At 37.2% G+C, this 18,250-nt stretch overlaps 1 protein-coding gene across 7 annotated transcripts in view; it reads left to right on the top strand.

Annotated features, from left to right (window-relative positions):
• The window catches only part of LOC110378155 (vinexin), a 170,424-nt gene that overhangs the window by 40,205 nt on the left and 111,969 nt on the right, over positions 1-18,250 (top strand). For 4 of the 7 annotated variants that reach the window (XM_064037173.1, XM_064037174.1, XM_064037175.1 and 1 more), the window contains one exon: positions 726-1,763. In XM_064037173.1, coding sequence (XP_063893243.1) covers positions 726-1,763 — 1,038 coding nt within the window. Of the gene's footprint in view, positions 1-725; positions 1,764-8,361; positions 8,633-18,250 lie in introns of those variants that run through there. The other 3 variants (XM_064037180.1, XM_064037179.1, XM_064037176.1) reach the window with 2 other exon arrangements.

Genomic DNA, 18,250 nt, shown 5'->3' with positions numbered 1-18,250 from the left:
TAATATTTGTGTATTTCAGAAAACCAGAAAATAATCTAAATGTTCAAAATCAAAAATCTAATGATTTTATTCACAGAAGCATTTATTCAAAAGCACATTGTAAACAACATAAGCATAATTTGTCGGTATTTTCAGGCCTATTTCCCCACATTCTCATTCATAATGTTTCGGCAAAGTGGCTGCACGTGTTTCCGCATATTCACAATTTATAAAGCGCAAAATGTCACAGCCAAAGGTTCAAAACTAAACAAACACTTCACCGTTTACCTTCTAGCTACCCGTATGAAAATCATGAAATTCTAATATGCTAATCCAAATAAAAGATACTGAAAATCAACATAAACGCAAAACTAAAGCAATATAACTTGTTTAGTAGACAAAATATGAGCTAGCGTATAAATCAAGGAAGGTGGAATACTTCTCCCAGTCTGGAATATTCCTTTTGTGTAGTAGACATGTATTACTTTATCGCACGTCTGCATATGCAGAGCCCCATTGCGAAGCGGGGACTTTATCGCTCCTCAGTTTGCCAGGAAATGTTGAAAGGCACTGCAACACTAACTCAACTTTATGTTTGCGCAGCTAAAGTTCAATGTTGAGTGACACAACTTCCTTTAAATGTATTGACAGGCTGAACTTTATGCCGCGATGTTCGTTTTTAGTTTTGTAGTTAGACTTTAAGTTTTATTTACATGGTATAGTAACTTGTTTTATTGGTCTTCCAGGGCCTTCGCATCTAATAGCTGAAGTGCAAAGCGGCAGAGCAACTCCCCAGGCTCCCGTATTTGCTACCATCCGACCGTCTCAATCACCGCAAAGTCGACCTTCACCGTCAGCCATTCGAGCATCCTTAAACTCTCTTCCCGCGGCGCTTAACTCTACACCGCTCGTTAAATCAGTGGCACAGAACGAAGAACCACTTAGATTCCATCCAACAAATCCATTTTTTACGACTTTACCCTCGAATTATTCAAGTGGTTCGAAACTTCCCGTACCGAACGGTAGGGCGTCAATCTCCAGCTTAGATAGAAATAAATTCAAAGATAGTTCGTCAAATATTGACTACAGTTCAGACTTGAAGTCTCCTACATATTTTACGCAAACAAACGACTCTGGGCCTAGCAGTCTTCCGTATTCTTATCACAACGAAAATACCAATGGATATCATTCTTATACACCGACAACTACTGCCAACGAAAAATCTGAATTCTCTCAAAGAAATCATGTAGATCAGTTCCAAAATCAAAGTCTTCCAAACAACGCACAAAGTAACACTAAGAATCCTTTTGATACGAAAAGGAATAGTGATCCTTTTGAAAAATATTTGCGACCAGAGAGCAAGTTGAATGGCAAATGTGAATATGAAAGTAAGACAATGTCGGGCTCTATCAGCGACAGTAATTTCCATACGAAGGAGGAAATTACAAAGCGTTCGACGATCTCTGAGCACAAGATAAGCGAAGTCGAAGAAGTGAAGACTATAAAGAAGATAGTGCTGAATGGGTGTGACGGTCAGGATAGTGAGGAGCGGTTTAGGAGTGACCAGCGGTCGATGAACACGGGTGATATGAACGGTGCGGAGACGCCGCGCACACATGCAAAGAACATTAGCTTATTGTCTCATCAATCAGTGAGGAACGAACGTGAGCGAGGCACTCCGATACAGGAACGTACGGAGTACTACAGGACGTTCAATCAAGATGAAAGGGACTGCAGCTCCGTATCTAGGGCATATGACTCAGCACACGAAGAAAACAGATCAGGTAAGTGCTTTTGTATCTGAATATTATGAATATCAAACACTTCAGTTCTACGATAAAACTGCTTATGTTAGGAACTTGGAAAAATATTTCAAAGGAAAATTCTCAAAAGAAAGTGAATGTTTATATCAAACAGTTTTGTAAACGCATCGGATGCAATTTAAAACACGTTTCCAAGAAAATGTCGTGGTTTTGTTTGCTTTCATATTAAATTATTTTTCAATAAATAGGGAAACAAATTGCGTAGAAAGAATCTATTGCTTTTAATCAATCAATGTCTAAACCGAATCCAAATTAACTATAACAAATACTTAATATAAGGGATATAGAACACAATTAATTCCCACAGCCAAATAATAAACACGACATAACTGACTTGCGACCGCGGGTCGTTAGAGCAGCTTACATTCGGCACAAACATGGTTTATAGAGATGAGTTTCGGAGGCAGGCATTATGTAAACTTCGATGTGTATCAACTATTTTCGTTCTATAGGTATATCTTCTATATTGTACATCATAATAATATTTTATAATAGACGTTTTAAAAGTTTAACCAGCTGATTTTAAAAACAATTTCACTTTTGGGAAGCCCCGAATGACATTTTATACTTTTATCTCGGGGAAGAATTTACTTTCTACTGGACATTGGACATTACTGGCATTGCAAATAATTAGTAAATTATGGGTTCTTTTAATAGAAAACTCAGTTCCTTTATGTTCGGTTTTTCGGTTAGAAAACGTTCTATAGCAACACACGATGAATTATACTTATCCGCGGTATTAAAACAGGCTTTTTCCCCAATATCCAGATCCTCGATGTGTGATATTGCCTATCCCTTCAGGGAAAGTAGGCACTCATATTTTATGTAAAATTACTAGGCAGAATAAATTAAAAGGAGCTAGGCCAACAAAATTGTTTTTGTTCATCCCTAGCGTAGGTAATAAAGGTTTACGGCTATTTTCAGGCGAACTCATATATTGCGAAAGGAAACTTAATTTGTATGACAAAAAAATGTCCCTGGCTCACGTTATTAAACGGGAAAATAATAATGTTTTCGTAAAAAGGTTTTGTAGTGAATAAGTATTATTTTTTCATGTAGTGATAATCTCGTTTTAATGTTACTGTGGAAATGCGTGTTAATTTTTTTGGTTGATATAAAATGTTGTCGCTGAGTCTTTCAGAGCATAAATAAAATGTGTTTCAGGTAGGAAAGTTAATAGGCACAATTTTCTTTATTAGTGGCTGGAATGTAGAATTGTTATCCTAAAAAGCTTGCTAAAACAAAAACTTCAATTCGTAGTTATTAGAAGATTTCTATGCTGAAATTAAGGACCTTCGTATTTACGTAAGAATATTTAGCTAAAGCTATAACAAAGTGTACCTACCCTTACAATTTCTAGGAAGAGAATTGGTTAGTACTTAGTTAATTAATAGAACTTCGTGTATTATCAAGCACGAGGTATACCTATTCAATAAGTATTCAGACCATTTCAGTGAATGTTATCTAATTGATAACCTAGATCCACACTACCTTTGTTTTGTTTTCTGTGAGAATTATTCAGCTAGAGCTCGTTCCATTTGTTCATTCTTTACTTGATAAAGTACATAATTAAGGGTCTATTGCCAGAAAAAGGATACAGTTTTTTTATCAATACTTGCTGTAGAAGCAATCGTAATAACATTTTTTTACCTAATTATTTCAACTATCCCTAAAATCACTACTAAACATCCAAACGTCTGTTATTGTAATTTCTTGTACCATAGAAATATTGATTATGTGATCTAGTATGGTGATTAACGCTTAATCCTTCTCCGTGTGAAAGGAGGCCTGTGCCCAGCAGTGGGACGATAAAAAGGCTGTGACAAGTAATATTTATTAGACTGACAACCCTGAGCGAAATAAAAAAAAATATAAGTTATATATACTTTGTAAGTTAACTTCTAAATTCTACATCATTATCGAAAGCTTAGTTCAAAAATTCCGAGTCAAAACTCTAAAAGAGTTCGTCTTAAGCTATCGATATTTCTGAAGAAGGTTGAAGAATGATTTAAAATGCGACCTTATTGGACTGAAAGTCGTTCCACGTTTGAACTGGAAGTCGTTCCACGTTTGAACTCTATGACTAGTGCTTCGGAGAACACGTTAAGTCGCGCTGTGTTATTTTACAGTGATAGTAAAGATGGTTTTAGAATGTCAACCGTTACCATGCCGAGGGACCCGTATGTAACACTAGCTAGTACTGGTAGTTTTACTCGTGTTCCGTAGAGTCTACTTCATGTGAGGTCACGAAAGTCGTCTTTGGTCCTCGCGGCCCCTCTCTAAAAGGCAGAAGACGGCACAAACGCTGAGGTTTTTAGTGGGTGCAAGCCCCACATAACCTCACCGTCTCCCCGGGCGGTGTGTGTCAGGCATTTTCCTCAGCTGAAGCAAAAAAAAAGAAGGGTCTACTTCATGTACCTGATAAAAAGTACCTTAAAGTTTTTTCGATAAATGGGCTACCTAACACTGGAATATTTTTTCAAATCAGACCAGTAATTCCTGATATTAGCGAGTTCAGACTAACGCAAAACACATTGGCTAAATTGAACAAAACGTCTTTGTTGTTGAAAATATGAACGGAATTTAGCATTATTCATTTATGAATTACTTTATGGCTATTTTTATTACATAAACCTTTCTTAATCTTCCCTCAATCAATTAAGTGCTCTGTTTCTTCGGATTTTTCCGTATCTTTTTTATTTCTACATTGCTTGGCAACAGAACAATAAAATAAGATAATTCTAAACAGAGGTCAAGAAAGCTTAAAGCCGGGATTAATTTTAGGAAGGAATATTTATTAAATGAGTAGGTATTTACTTACCTAATTAAAACCTCTCTTAATTCTGATCACGTTTTTGGTACTTACTAGCCTTAGAAGAAAATAATTAAAACACTTTTTTATTACGCAGTTATTATATTTTAATGTGCTATTTTTACACTGCCTATAATCTAAACTAATATAGTAAAGAGGAAACATTTATTTTGTTTGGACCTTAAAGGCTCCGAAACTACTGAACCAATTTGAGCAATTCTTTCACTGTTAGGAAGCTACTCTCTTCCCGAGTAACATACTTAGGCTATATTTTATCCCATGTGACGTTCGTAAAACCGCTGTAAAATTACCAACCTCCTTACTAAAACATCATAGCAACTCCCTCCAACGCGTGTTGCTGTCATTTTTCTTGTAGGCGCTACAATAGCTATATTTAGACTTTCATCATTTTATACACAAACTAGCTGTTGCCCGCGACTTCGTACGCGGATCCTGTCCCTTATGCCAGCGACTACGGGGTCAGCAAAATCAAAGATCTGAATAGTCTGATATTGAATTTTAAGGGACCGAAGAGAAACGTTCTATATACTTAATTTTTGTACTTTAACAGCAACTTTTTTCTACGTATATTTTGGATACCAATGACCGTCATTTGGAGGGGATGTTAAACTGTAGGTTCCGGCTGTCATTGAACATTCTTGGCAGTCGTTATGGGTAGTCAGAAGCCAGTACGTCTTACCAAGGGGTGTTGGGTTGAACGGGTAATCGGGTCGTGGAGGTCAGATAGGCAGTCGCTCCTTGTAAAACACTGGTACTCAGTTGCATCGTGACTGGAAGTCGACCCTAACATAATTGGGACAAAGGCTCTTGAGATAATAACGACAATAATAATGAGATATAGGTACCGCAGGACATCTGAGGCTGGGAGACGGGGAGTAGCGACCCCACGGGGCTATATATACTGAGTTCTCCAGGGAGAGTATACTGTCCCCCATCTCCGGCCGGTCGGAGTGAATCATGACGGGGGTAGGTCTCACGCCTCTGGCTTGGCTTGGCCGTCCAGAGTGGAGTCGCTAGAGCAGGATTAGTAGCCCTACTCGGAGGGTAGGTGCCTCATGGTAAGCACAGGGAGCGCGTAATCTGCGTTTAAAGTCCACCGAGGTATCCTCACCCTTCAGCCGCTCATGTCCCTGTTGCCCTCTTGTTGCTATTCAGTGACTGGTTCCCGGGGGCCCAGTAAGTGAGGTGGCGAGTCTCCACCTGCCATTTTTAGATGTACCTAATAGGTACATTGTCATCCACTAACATCCCATCACAATAGCCCAAGTAGTTTTCCTCCATAGTTAGCAATATTTTAGCACAAAACCGGAGATTGTCTTTTTTTAACGACGTCTACCGGGGATTGTACTTGGGTTCATTTCTATAGTGTATAAAGGCATAATCGTCGGTTTTGTGTCACCATTTCATTAAAGTTGTCTCAAAAGGGCTTCAGCGAGTTGGCTTCGGCCCCACGTTTGCCTCCCAAAAATTCGGAACTCTATAGTCCCGAGGTCTGGAAGAGACATACAATATAATAATGAGATATAACGCAACAAAGTCGGAGAGTGGGGGCTCGTGACGCCACGTCTAGGTATGTAAAATTTGTACTAAGCAGTGAATTCAAGCGGTGTTGTATCTTCGTTATTATTTGTTTGTGAGAGAGAGAAAAGAAAAATACGTGTCTAAAAGACGGACTAATTACTTTTTTGATTCAACATACCTACTTCATAACATTCATTTCTATACATTTCAAGTGTAGTATTGCTCCTGAAGTTCCACATCAGGTGTTCCAGATTTTCGATGTTTATACGTCAATAGAGAGTGCATCAGATTGAACCACTTTTGCTAAAACGTCATATCTTCATATGCTATAGGCTAGCTGGGCTCCTGGAGTTCCACATCAGGTGTAGGTGTGGTTCAATTTTTATAAGTCAACAGAGAGTGCTTATCAGATTGAACAACTTTTGCTAAAACGTCATACCTCTATATGCTATAGTCTAGCTGGGCCCCTGGAGTTCCACATCAGGTGTTTTAGATCTTCAATTTGTGTAAGTCAATAGAAAGTGCTTATCAAATTGAACAACTTTTGCTAAAACGTCATACCTGTATATGGTATAGAGAAGCTGGGCTCTTGGGGTTCCACATCAGGTGTTCCAGATCTTAAAATTTATTATCTCAGCTGAAAATGCTCATCACATGAAACAATTTTTGCCATGGCACCATTTTTGTATCTCTTATAGTTTTGTTGGTCTGTTGGAGTTCTGCATCAGGTCTTCAAGTTTCGAAGATAAATTATAGCCTATATGTTGACCAGGCTTAATACTGATACAACAAAGAAAAAATCATTGAAATCCGTTCAGTAGTTCGGAAGATTAGCGTGTACAAATCTAAGAAGATGTATACAAACTTTCATCCCCTATTTTATCCCCTTAGGGATGGAATTTATCAAAATCCTTTCTTAAGGGTTGCCTACGCCATAGTAGCTTTATGCATGCAAAGTCTCAGTCCGATCGGTTTAAAATAGACAAAGTTTCATACAAACTTTCATCCCCTATTTTATCCCTTTGGGGGTAGAATTGATCAAAATCCTTTCTTAGCGGATGCCTACGTCATAACATCTACCTGCATGCCAAATTTCAGCCCAATCCGTCCAGTGGTTTCAGCTGTGCGTTGATAGATCACTATGTCAGTCAGTCAGTCAGTCAGTCACCTTTGAGTTTTATATATTTAGATTCTTGAATGATGTAACGGAAATAGACATTTGACCTATTTTTTGACATTCAAACGATTGTTTCTGGTTCTCTGAGTTGTTGTGGTTTCTTTTAGCGACGGAAATTGGGCTTCCTACCACGAAGATACTTTTGTGACACGCTTTGGGAAATTCGTACTTTGATCTTTGATAATTTGGTCTATTCGGATAATTATGTTAATAGTTTGTGGTAGTTATATATCTAGCCTATTAGGTCTGAATGTTTTATTTGATGTATGTTTCATCATAACTCTATAGATATTAGGAGGTAGGTAGATGTGTATACTTGTAACGCATCATTTATTATTTTGCTGAATATGGTAAATGCAGTAGCTATAGAAGGTGTGTAGTGGTTTTCCCAGGATTTAATTAATCGAAATTATTACCTAAGAACAATTACAGTACCTCTCCAACCTCTCTCTCTCTCTCTCTCTACCTCTTTAAATAATTTACTTGAATGCGTTCATCATTTTGTAATACCTACATAGGTCTCCCCAAATTTCTATGTATGGTTGTTTGGATTAGCTACGTATTGTTACAAATTAGATTAGAAAAAAAATTTAAAAATTGCCAGATATTTCTCAAGCTTAGTTTTAGTAGCATAAGTTTATTTGACCTTAACGAATTAACAAATGCATGTCTTGAACAAAATCGCACATCCAGTCAAACCGATTCACCCATTTACAGTCGATTTGCTCTAGTCTCAGTCTGATTGCTATACGTCTCTATGCTGCCATTGAACAATCATTTGTAGCCAAATCCAGATTAATTACGTCGTCGTAATAAGCCCAGCCAAGGTCTCAGGGGCTTGACTTAGGGAGCGGTGTCACGGTCTATGGGTCTTCTGGATATCGCCTCCTGAACTTCGAATAGTCTTAGAGCAGTATCGTCGCCGCCTTTGCACAACGTTCATCAAGACTTCGTAGAGAATAGTCGTTCTTAACTATCAGTATTGAACTTCTAATATGATTAGGTTCCTTGTGTGTTTCTCCCAGTGAAGTTTTCAAGGCAAAATGAACTCCCCTTGCTTCAAAAGCAGCCCTTATATTTTCCATCCTGTGTCAGAGAACTCGACGACTGAATCGGAAGATAGTGTTGACTCGGGTCGTGAGAAAACTGTAGGCGATGGATCACGAACGAAATATAGCGATCCGAAGCTCAGAACGATTAACAAAGTCAGCATTAAGATATTGAAGGCTATTGAGAAGTTGACTTGTAATATTAAGATTAATAAGAAGCCGAAGAAGGTTGTTCCAACGTTGGTGAAGGGTTCGTATTTCTATTATTGGTACCTAGTCAATAATACTCAATATACTTACTCATGTATAGCATGCACTAGTCGCAGTTTTGCCTATGTCCCTTGGGAACTTCATTACACATTTCCTAGCTAGATAAATGCATTACCTCACCTCATACCTACCGAGATAATCGGTCAAGTAGTTTTTGACATTACCGTGTCCGAGAAAATGTATTCTTCTATGTTTCAATGAGATTCATAGTAGCTTCAGCTTAGAACATCGCCTGTGCTGTTTGCACAGAATACACAGACTGGTTGAAACATCGCAATCACTGCAATATTTAATAGAATTATATATTATATATTAAGCTTTTTACAACGGTATATTTACCTTATAGCAACAATATCTAGTAAATACGACCACATTATTATCTAAATACTCAACACAAACTCGGTATTATTGTGTTATCCCAAGCAATTTGCAGCTGAGCTCCGAAGCTTTAACTTATTATAACTTTTTTCATATTTCTGTAAAGTAAATAACCTAGGCACTCTATTAATTATCTTGTCTAACGGTAATACAAAATAAAACTATGGGTCTTACAAGTTTTATTGTGGCCTAGTTACCGATAAATTATTTCGAACAACTTAGTTACAGTGCCTTCTCCATATTTTTTATCATAAAATAGTGCCACGACAAACCCACATACATAATTATATTCTCCCATGTATAGGGTGATAAATACATTACCCTCTTTTGCGTGGCGTAGTGGGGTAAAAAAGAGATAATTTGATACTTCCCCAAGAGGTTTGAAAGCACGCCTGTTAGTGAGGTCCTATGCGGTCCCACAAAACATAAAGTAGATGTTTGTCCGACTACCAATATAGGCTATATTGTTTTTCGTGTATGTATTTGCACTAATTAATATACCTGCCTGTGAAGTCAATTAAAATTAGTTAAATGTAAGTAATTATTTTGTAAATAACTCGCCCTTTTATCAAACAAATACACAAATGTCACTTACCAGAGGTCAAATACCTTATTGACTCATTGATGAAACTGTAATACTAATCAAAGGATACATGACACCCCAGCCAATCAACTTTATACCATTCAGGCAATTTTTGGTTTAGTTGCTCTTGTGATAAGGTTCATATTCTATTGCATATAATTTTATTGTGATAGCATCGTTTAGACGAGCTCGATAGGGCTTTGCCGTCAAATAAGTGTTAATACGAGTATCACATGAAAAGATAATTGACAGAGTGTTAGCTTTCAAATGATTGCTATTAAAGCGGGATTTTATTTACATTGATGTACAATTTTTAACTATATGGTGAAAGTAGCTTTTTTTCTTGTTAATATGGATTAACACACATTCTGCGTTGTTTTCTTTTTTTCGAAATTTTCGCATAATTTTGTAGTGGATAGCAATCTATTGATTCAGATTTGTCATTCAGTACTATTGTCTAAAGTTCGGCCTACAGAATTGTATACTAGGCACTGAGAATCTCGTAGATCTGTACAAACCACGAGTACATTGCTACCTTACTGTGATGCCGATGAGATTAGCCATTCACTCAAGCCGTAAGGACGTCTTAGTCTTAGAGCTTATAAGGGAACATGAACTTTGATAGAACTTTCACTTTTTTAATTCTAGTGTTCGAAACGTAGGTTCTAAAATTTTGAACTTTTTTACATTCACAATTAATTTCAGAATTTAATGACCCGACTTTTTATAACCACTATACGTGACAGGTTCGCTCTCTGTCACAAACATACTCCATGTACGCGTATTAATATAGACAAGTTCACTCTGAAGTATTACATACTCCATGTACCCGTACTTAACGTTTCCCGTTTAAACGTTACAATTACAAACGGATACGGCATAATAGAGCTATGATCGTAAACCACGAGAAGAGTTTGTTCTAAACAATTTAGTTTAGAGGGTTCAGGAAGCAGTATACCTGCCTGGTACAGTTGGAAAGAAAATTCCATGAACATAATCAACATTACAATATATCTGAATAATAAATTCCACAAAAAACATTTTCATGTAAAATGTGTGCCAAGAACAGATCATATAGCTCGCACTGTCAAAAAATAATCAGATCTCCTGTAGAGCCAAATGTCTAACATGCCAGTCTTAAATCTATAAGCCCTAATTTTAGACTTAAATGAGTCGCAGTGAAATACTTGATTATAATATTGTCGGCCTCTCAAAAAGAGTTTACAAACTCTATACCTTAGTCAAAATGCGTAGCATTCGATGCACCTATAGATTGTTTTATTCGCGACTGTCACTTATTTCTGCTTAATTTTTATTGTGTTAATAGATAGACTTTTGTTTCTATCTGTACATGGTATAGTTTCAGACTTGAACGATATAACATGTTGCGAAGCGAAGCCACAACAAGCCCCGGATAGTAATAGGAAGGGGGATCGATTACCTAATTAATAGGTCCTGGTACGCCTTTGAGGTTTTCTGATAGGATCCAATTATATAGGAATTTAAAAGGCAATTTAATCAGCTTCTAAATGAATAAGTTAGAACTTTAAGTACATATTTTTTTCTTCTGAGCTAATTGTCTGTAAATACAGGGAGTATTGATTCTGCAAAAAACAACTAATACAATGAGGAACTGACTGAAAAAAATCAGGAAGTGTATTGTGTCACCAACATCTTGATTTTATAGACATATACGCGATAGAATTGAAAAAAAATATTAAGTACCTATATTGTCACTAACTGTACCCTACGTGATAAATAAGTATATAGGTACTTACCTTCTTTTCTTTTGGGAATATTTCGACGTAAGTATCTATACAAAAAATATAACTTACAGACTTTCATATAGTCTACAGAAAATGATATGAAAAGAAATATGTTTCATAATTTCTAGAAATAGCTTCCAAAGAATGACCTAGTTCTGTTCACGTGATACATTTGTTAAATAATATCTAAGATCCGGTCCAATGGCTGATTTTTGGCAACCATCTAATTTGTTTTGGCTCAAACTGTTCAAGCATTTTAGAGAAAATGTTACTCGCATACGGCATCACTTTAAATGTCGAGTGTGCATTTGTGCGTCGGAATTTGTTGTTCATTAAAATAATTTTATGTAGGAGCTAGCCTATGATACTAATTTCACTTATGTCCCGTAGGAAATACTTCACGCACCCGGATAAAAGGCAAAAGAGTACCTAGCCCAATTTTCTTTCTAGATGGGACTATCTAACACTGAATTTTTTTTCATATCAGACAAGTAGTTCCTGAGATAAACGCGTCCAAACATACAAACTTTTTCGCTTGATATTATTACCATAGAATTTTAATTTGTCACTTCAAATTAATAGTTACTAATTTTTTATTCGAAAATTATTTATTAATATCCACCAGATTTTCATTCTAAAGAAAAATTGTAACATAATTATCCCAATCAGTTTACCAATAATTTCAATAGCAAAAATAAAGCCAAGGGTACACATACATTGTTAGTAATTCCGTGAATGATCGGAAACACGCATTGGTAATGCGGCCCGGTATTTATTTGTAATAGTTCAATGCACTCGCACTATGTTGCACAGAAATGCACATGTTACCCGGACATTCCCGAACATTCCCGACCATTTGACACGATATGCCCGTATTAGTTAGGGCGATTTTAGACTAGCGCTTTTTTCTCGGCGTACAAAGTGGTTATGACATAAGCGACTTAACACGCTTACATACAGTGCGCTCCTCAAAAAGCCTGTACCTATACTTGAGCGAGTAGTGTGAAATGTAGAAACACCAGCTTACAGAAACCTGTAATATATCAAAATACAACATGCTCGCTTTCACGTGGTAACATAGCAACGCGCGTTTCTAAAATCGCGCTTAAACATGAAACGCTCCTGTAGAACCGCCCTAATGTGCACTAGTAAGTATGACCATTGCCCGAAATAGGCAACGACGATAACATTTTGTAGCTATGCCAAACATGCTTGCAATGGTCAATAGATATTTTAGGCCGTGCTCACTAAATGTCGCTGTTCATTAGGAAGTTTATGGAAATGTTAAACTTGTGGATACCGTACTCCAAAGCATATGATGAGCTTTTCTTTATTTTTTGTAAAAGAGTTATCCTAAAGGTGTAATTATATTTTTACATACTCAGAAGTTAAAAACGTTTGGTTATTCATTTAACATTATACTCAGCACTCTACCTTTTCACGTAACTTAGGATGTTTGAAGAATATTTAGGTATAATTACTTAGTTATTATTATAAGGTATAAGTTAAACAGCAAAGTGGTGAACTTAGGCTTTTGTGAGGTCAGCGGACGACAATCGTCTGAAAAGATGACGCAGACAATTAACGGAGTACCAATAGTTACAGCACCAATGCTGTTACATTTTTAGATCGGTCCTAAAGATTTTGGTGCAGCAAGTTTCATAATCCAATTAAAATAGAACAGACATTACAAATTACAAACAAAAACATTAGCATACATATCTAAATTCTAAACACTAAAGTACCTAGTTGAAATGTACTTCACAGAGGATCTAGACACACGGCAGTGTGTCCGCCAAGTTCGAGCAAAAAAGGCGACACACCGGCCGTGGGTTATATTACACGAACCATTTCGGGCCAAATTCGACCCCCCTGTAACTCAAAATCTATTTTATTTACGCATATCAAATTTCTAGTATCTGTTGAGACCCCCTCACTTATCTAAAATACAAAATTTCATTAATATACCTATTGTAGGTCTTGAGATATTGACGTCAGAAAATCGCTATTTTTACTATACACTCACTGACTGATTCACTGATTCACTGACTCACTCATCAAAAACCTAGACCACTTCCAATGGTCGTATTGACTTGAAATTTGGCATGGAGGTAGGTCTTTATGTCAAGGTAAAGGGAAAAATCTGAAAATGGCCAAGTGTGAGTCGGTTTCAAAATAATGAAGGTGTTTTATACCCGGTGTAAATTTATACCCCTAAGGAACTAAAACGAACTAAATTTATCTATATTTATATAATATATCTTCGAATGGTACAAAGGTTTGTATTTAGTCAAAGTAAAGTAAAAATCTGAAAACGGCCAAGTGTGAATCACTTTCGAAAATAACGAATGTGTAACTTTGATCCAAGAACATAATATATGATAACATGTCATGTCAGTCAGTTGGTAAATCTAGTCATAGTTAATCTAGTTCATTTCTTTGTAAGAAACATAGTGCATATTAAAAATCTAAAAGATAGTATAAATGAGACATTTCTTTAACTAACTTCATCATAAGAAAAAATAAAATAAACAACCTTACAAAATAAATGAAATCCCACCCAAAACAAAAATGTGAAAGACTGCCAAGTTCGATAATATGGGAATGCTTCGCCTATAAAAGAAGTGAGATCTGAATAAGTACCAAGTTCCATACACATACCTCAGTTAAAAATAGTTACTTTTTAATGATGATTACTTGGCAAGTTTTAATAGAAAATTAAATACTTGATTCATTGCGTTTAGTAGGTTTATAACAAGGTGTATGAAAACTTGCCAAGTAACATCATTAAAAAGTAACTATTTTTAACTGAGGTATGTGTATGGAACTTGGTACTTATTCAGATCTCACTTCTTTTATAGGCGAAGCATTCCCATATTATCGAACTTGGCAGTCTTTCACATTTTTGTTTTGGGTGGGATTATATTCACAAGCATTCCTTATTAAATATAAGGCAGGAAGTTTGTTTCGCCGGGCCATATAATGCAAAACAAATTTCTATGTTTACATCGCATGGTATGCTACCATGTGGCTCATATTATTGCTACCAACCTATGTAGCTATAGGATATTATATGGAGTGCAATAAGAATGAAGTAGGTACTCCATCCTTAGTAGTATTGTGAATCTGAAAGTCGAAAGTCTGAAAGTACGATCAATTAGGATTTAAAGTTTTAACCGACTTCAAAAAAGGAAGTTATCAGTTTGACCCGTATGTACTTAAGTATATTTGAGCGCTATTATCTCACATTTGGTTGGAGTGATTTTCATGCGGTTTTCAGCATAATATAGTCAGACTTTTGTTAGAGTTTTTATTTATTCACTCCAAACATAAATACAATGATACATGATAAAAGTCGTGGTGGCCTAGTGGGTAAAGAACCAACCTTTCGAGTATGAGGGTGTGGGTTCGATTCCAGGGTCAGGCAAGTACCAATGCAACTTTTTTAAGTTTGTATGTACTTTCTAAGTATACTTAGACACCAATGGCTGATAAAAAGGTGAAGGAAAACATCTTGAAGAAACCTGGACTATAAAGTCTGAAATCACCAACCCGCATTGAGCAAGCGTGGTGATTAATGCTCAATCCTTCTCCACGTGAGAGGAGGCCTGTGCCCAGCAGTGGGACGATAAAAAGGCTGTAACAGAACAGACATGATAAAGGTTGTCGGGGTAGTTAACTTGGAAAATGCAGGTAAAACCATGCAAATAGCTAGTTATGCGTAGTTATTAAATAGCGTTAGACTTGCAGACAAAGCAAAGGTAGAGATTTAAAATTCACAAGAGATATTATGTCTTAAGAACCCTTAGGGGACTCTAAGGAAGGATTTTTTGTAATTCCGTAGCGAAAGGGGTGAAAAGGGGTTGTCAAGTATGTATGGAAACGCACGCTACTGAAACGCTGGGAGAAAGTTTGTAGCTTTCCTCATTTACAAGCTTGAAAACTAACCTAGATATAATTAACGTTCATTATTTTTGCTGTTTTTTTAGACTAGGCTTCTACTCGCGGTTTCGCCTGCTACTGTTCTGTTCTTGTAAATTCAGATAAAGATATAGCGTAGTAATTTTTTGGTAATCTGTGCTATGAGAAGCCGTCTTCGATAAATGCTACACTTATTTTTTTTTCAAATCAGACCCATAATACTTGAAATAGTTGTGTTAAACAAACAAAAACTATCATCAGCTTTACATATCTAAGAAAAGATGAAATCATAGATTGCAATTCTTGAGTAGGCAATGATACGAATTTAAAGACGGCGAACAGAATCTTATCTCAGCTAGACGAGACACAATTCTAGGAAGTACTTACAGCCTTATCATGCTAGGTCAAGGTTATAAAGATACGAGAAAAGCAGATTGCTCTACTATTTACTGAAGTGAAGTCATTTCTGATAAGAGGCAACAAGGAAATAGTTTTCCTACATTGCATTTCTTAGTAAGTACTCAGTATCTATAGTAATATTGGACTATGTTTAGAATTGTGCGTCTGGGTTAGGGCATGCAATTTCGGTAAAACAAAAATTACCGGTAAAAAAAATATTTTATATGTATGTAAGATATCTTCGGGAACGTTTTGAGTTTCTTGTTCCGAGAGGCAAACCTTGTCGCACTTCCTCATCTCTCCTTCTTCGTGTCCCTTCCCACACTACGAGCCGCTATGATGGATCGTTCACTGTTCGTGCTGTGAGACTGTGGAATTCCCTTCCACATTCGATACGCGAAAGCCCATCGTTGGGTGCATTCAAGAGACGAGTAAAGGAATACTATTTATCGACATGAATGACATTTATATTCGTATGTATATATATATATATATATATTTTATATGTATTATGTTTATGTATTGTGTAGTTTTACTACATATATATGTTTAGTATATTGTTATTTGATATTTTTGTTAGTTTTCAATGTTTGTTGTGCACTTTTTAATCTACCCTACCACTATCAAATCTCTCCATGGCTTTAAGGTTGGCTGTAAGAGAACCCAATTCTGGGTTAAGCTCGCCATTGTACATAAACTGTCTTTATTATTTTTTAATATGTATTGTTAAGTGTGCAATAAAGAATAAGAATTAAGAATTTTTACCGGTTAACCGGTAAAACGGTAATATTTGTAATTTTTTTTAAATGTGATATTATAACAATAAGATTGGATAGTCTTAAAGCAAAAACTAAATAAATATGCAAAGTATAAGGTGGTGAACGTTTTTTGTGACGTGGGCCGTAACAAAAAACCAAACCGCCGTAACAAAGTACCATCCGTACGCGATGTCGCCGACAAAATGCAAGAGAAACGGCTGCGATGGTACGGACATGTAAAAAGGAGTGACACCTGAGGACATCGGCAGTGTGAATGTGATACTCAATCTCAATATACCCGGTCAAAGGCGCAAAGGCAGGCCGAAACCGTGGTGGTAGTGTCGTAATGAATGAAATGAAAATCTGCGAACTCGAAGAGGAAGATGTCTATTCAGGAGGATAGAGCGAAGCGGAAGAAGGAAGATACGGAAAGCCGACCCCGTCACAAGACGGGATAAACGCTAAGAATTACCGTAAAAAATTACATTTTTCATTGAAGTGAAAGCACTTTTTTATGGTAAATCATCAAATGACAGACTGTTTCCGTCTAAAACCCATGTTTTTTAGTAGGCGTTTTATGGACCAGGGTCGCGGTAACTCTTTCGAACTATTCCGCGGCCCCGGCAGGCCTTGGCCCTGCTGGGCCACACTGGGTTTGCTGACATCTCCCTGAGGAGCCCGTGGAACAACGCGCGCCGCTGACACGGGTCTGTTGTCTATGCAGACGGTGGAACAATGAGCCACCCGAACTCACCGCCCACAGACCGACGCCTACGGTGGCCGGGAGTCGTCTCTCGACCCTTGGCGCCCGTGGTGTCTTCCTTGTCCACTACAGCGGCTGGGGTGAGAGGTGTTACTCGCAGTCGCTCCGCCGTCTCCTTCTCGAGCATGACTGCTTCGCAGAAGGAGGCGACGGCTTCCCATTCCCTCTAGCTCCGGACCATGGCTTGAGGGAAGGACGCGAAAGGTCGCCGCTGCCTATTGCCTCGACCACAACACGGCGGTACGAAGGGTACCGCCGCAGTCAGTGCACACCTAGACTGTGTGCTCCACCGTGTCCTCAGAGCTGTCCGCATGGTGGTGAAGTAAAAGCCCTTGCTTAGTAAGGCCATAGAGTAGGTAAAATAAGCATTAGCTACATTTGTACCTAGTATGAGCTATGAGGAAAAATAGATTAATTTAGATTTTATAAATTAAGATGAGAAAGAAGATTTGTATCTAACCAAGAGATAGTTAAGGACACACAAGTTTACTTTCCTAAAAAACAGCAACTTTAACACTCTTACAATACGTAATGTATGCAACATTACATTATATTTAGGCTACATAACAAAGATTTGACGTTAAATGAACAATTGCTATATTTTATCAGAAAAACGTAAAAACCGGTAAATTACCGGTTTCATATTATTTTTACCGGTAATTTAAAACTCGCAAAAATGGGCGATTTACCGGTAAAAACGAAACCGGTTAACCGGTATTGCATGCCCTAGTCTGGGTATTTCAAGTGATTTCAGCGCTAAATACCACAGGACTAAAGGCGCCTCAAAGGACTAATGAATTGAGCTTTAAATTGTCGACGGTGTGCGCAGTGACAGGTTTCTGGCCCATTGCCTATACACAACACACAATTTCATCAGTTGATGTACAACTATATTACGAAAACACCATAATACCCGTAAACTTACTGTAACCACCGGATGCAGTACAATGCCTTTTCGTTCATCCTAACATAAGGGTGCGCCCACGCATTGCGTTACTGTGATACCCATAGTTCCGCCCTTTTGATTGGC

This window comes from Helicoverpa armigera, chromosome 12 (assembly GCF_030705265.1).
Source record: "Helicoverpa armigera isolate CAAS_96S chromosome 12, ASM3070526v1, whole genome shotgun sequence".
Lineage (NCBI taxonomy): Eukaryota > Metazoa > Arthropoda > Insecta > Lepidoptera > Noctuidae > Helicoverpa > Helicoverpa armigera.
The sequence above is the reverse complement of the archived record's forward strand: the minus strand, read 5'-3'. Positions and strand labels throughout refer to the sequence as shown.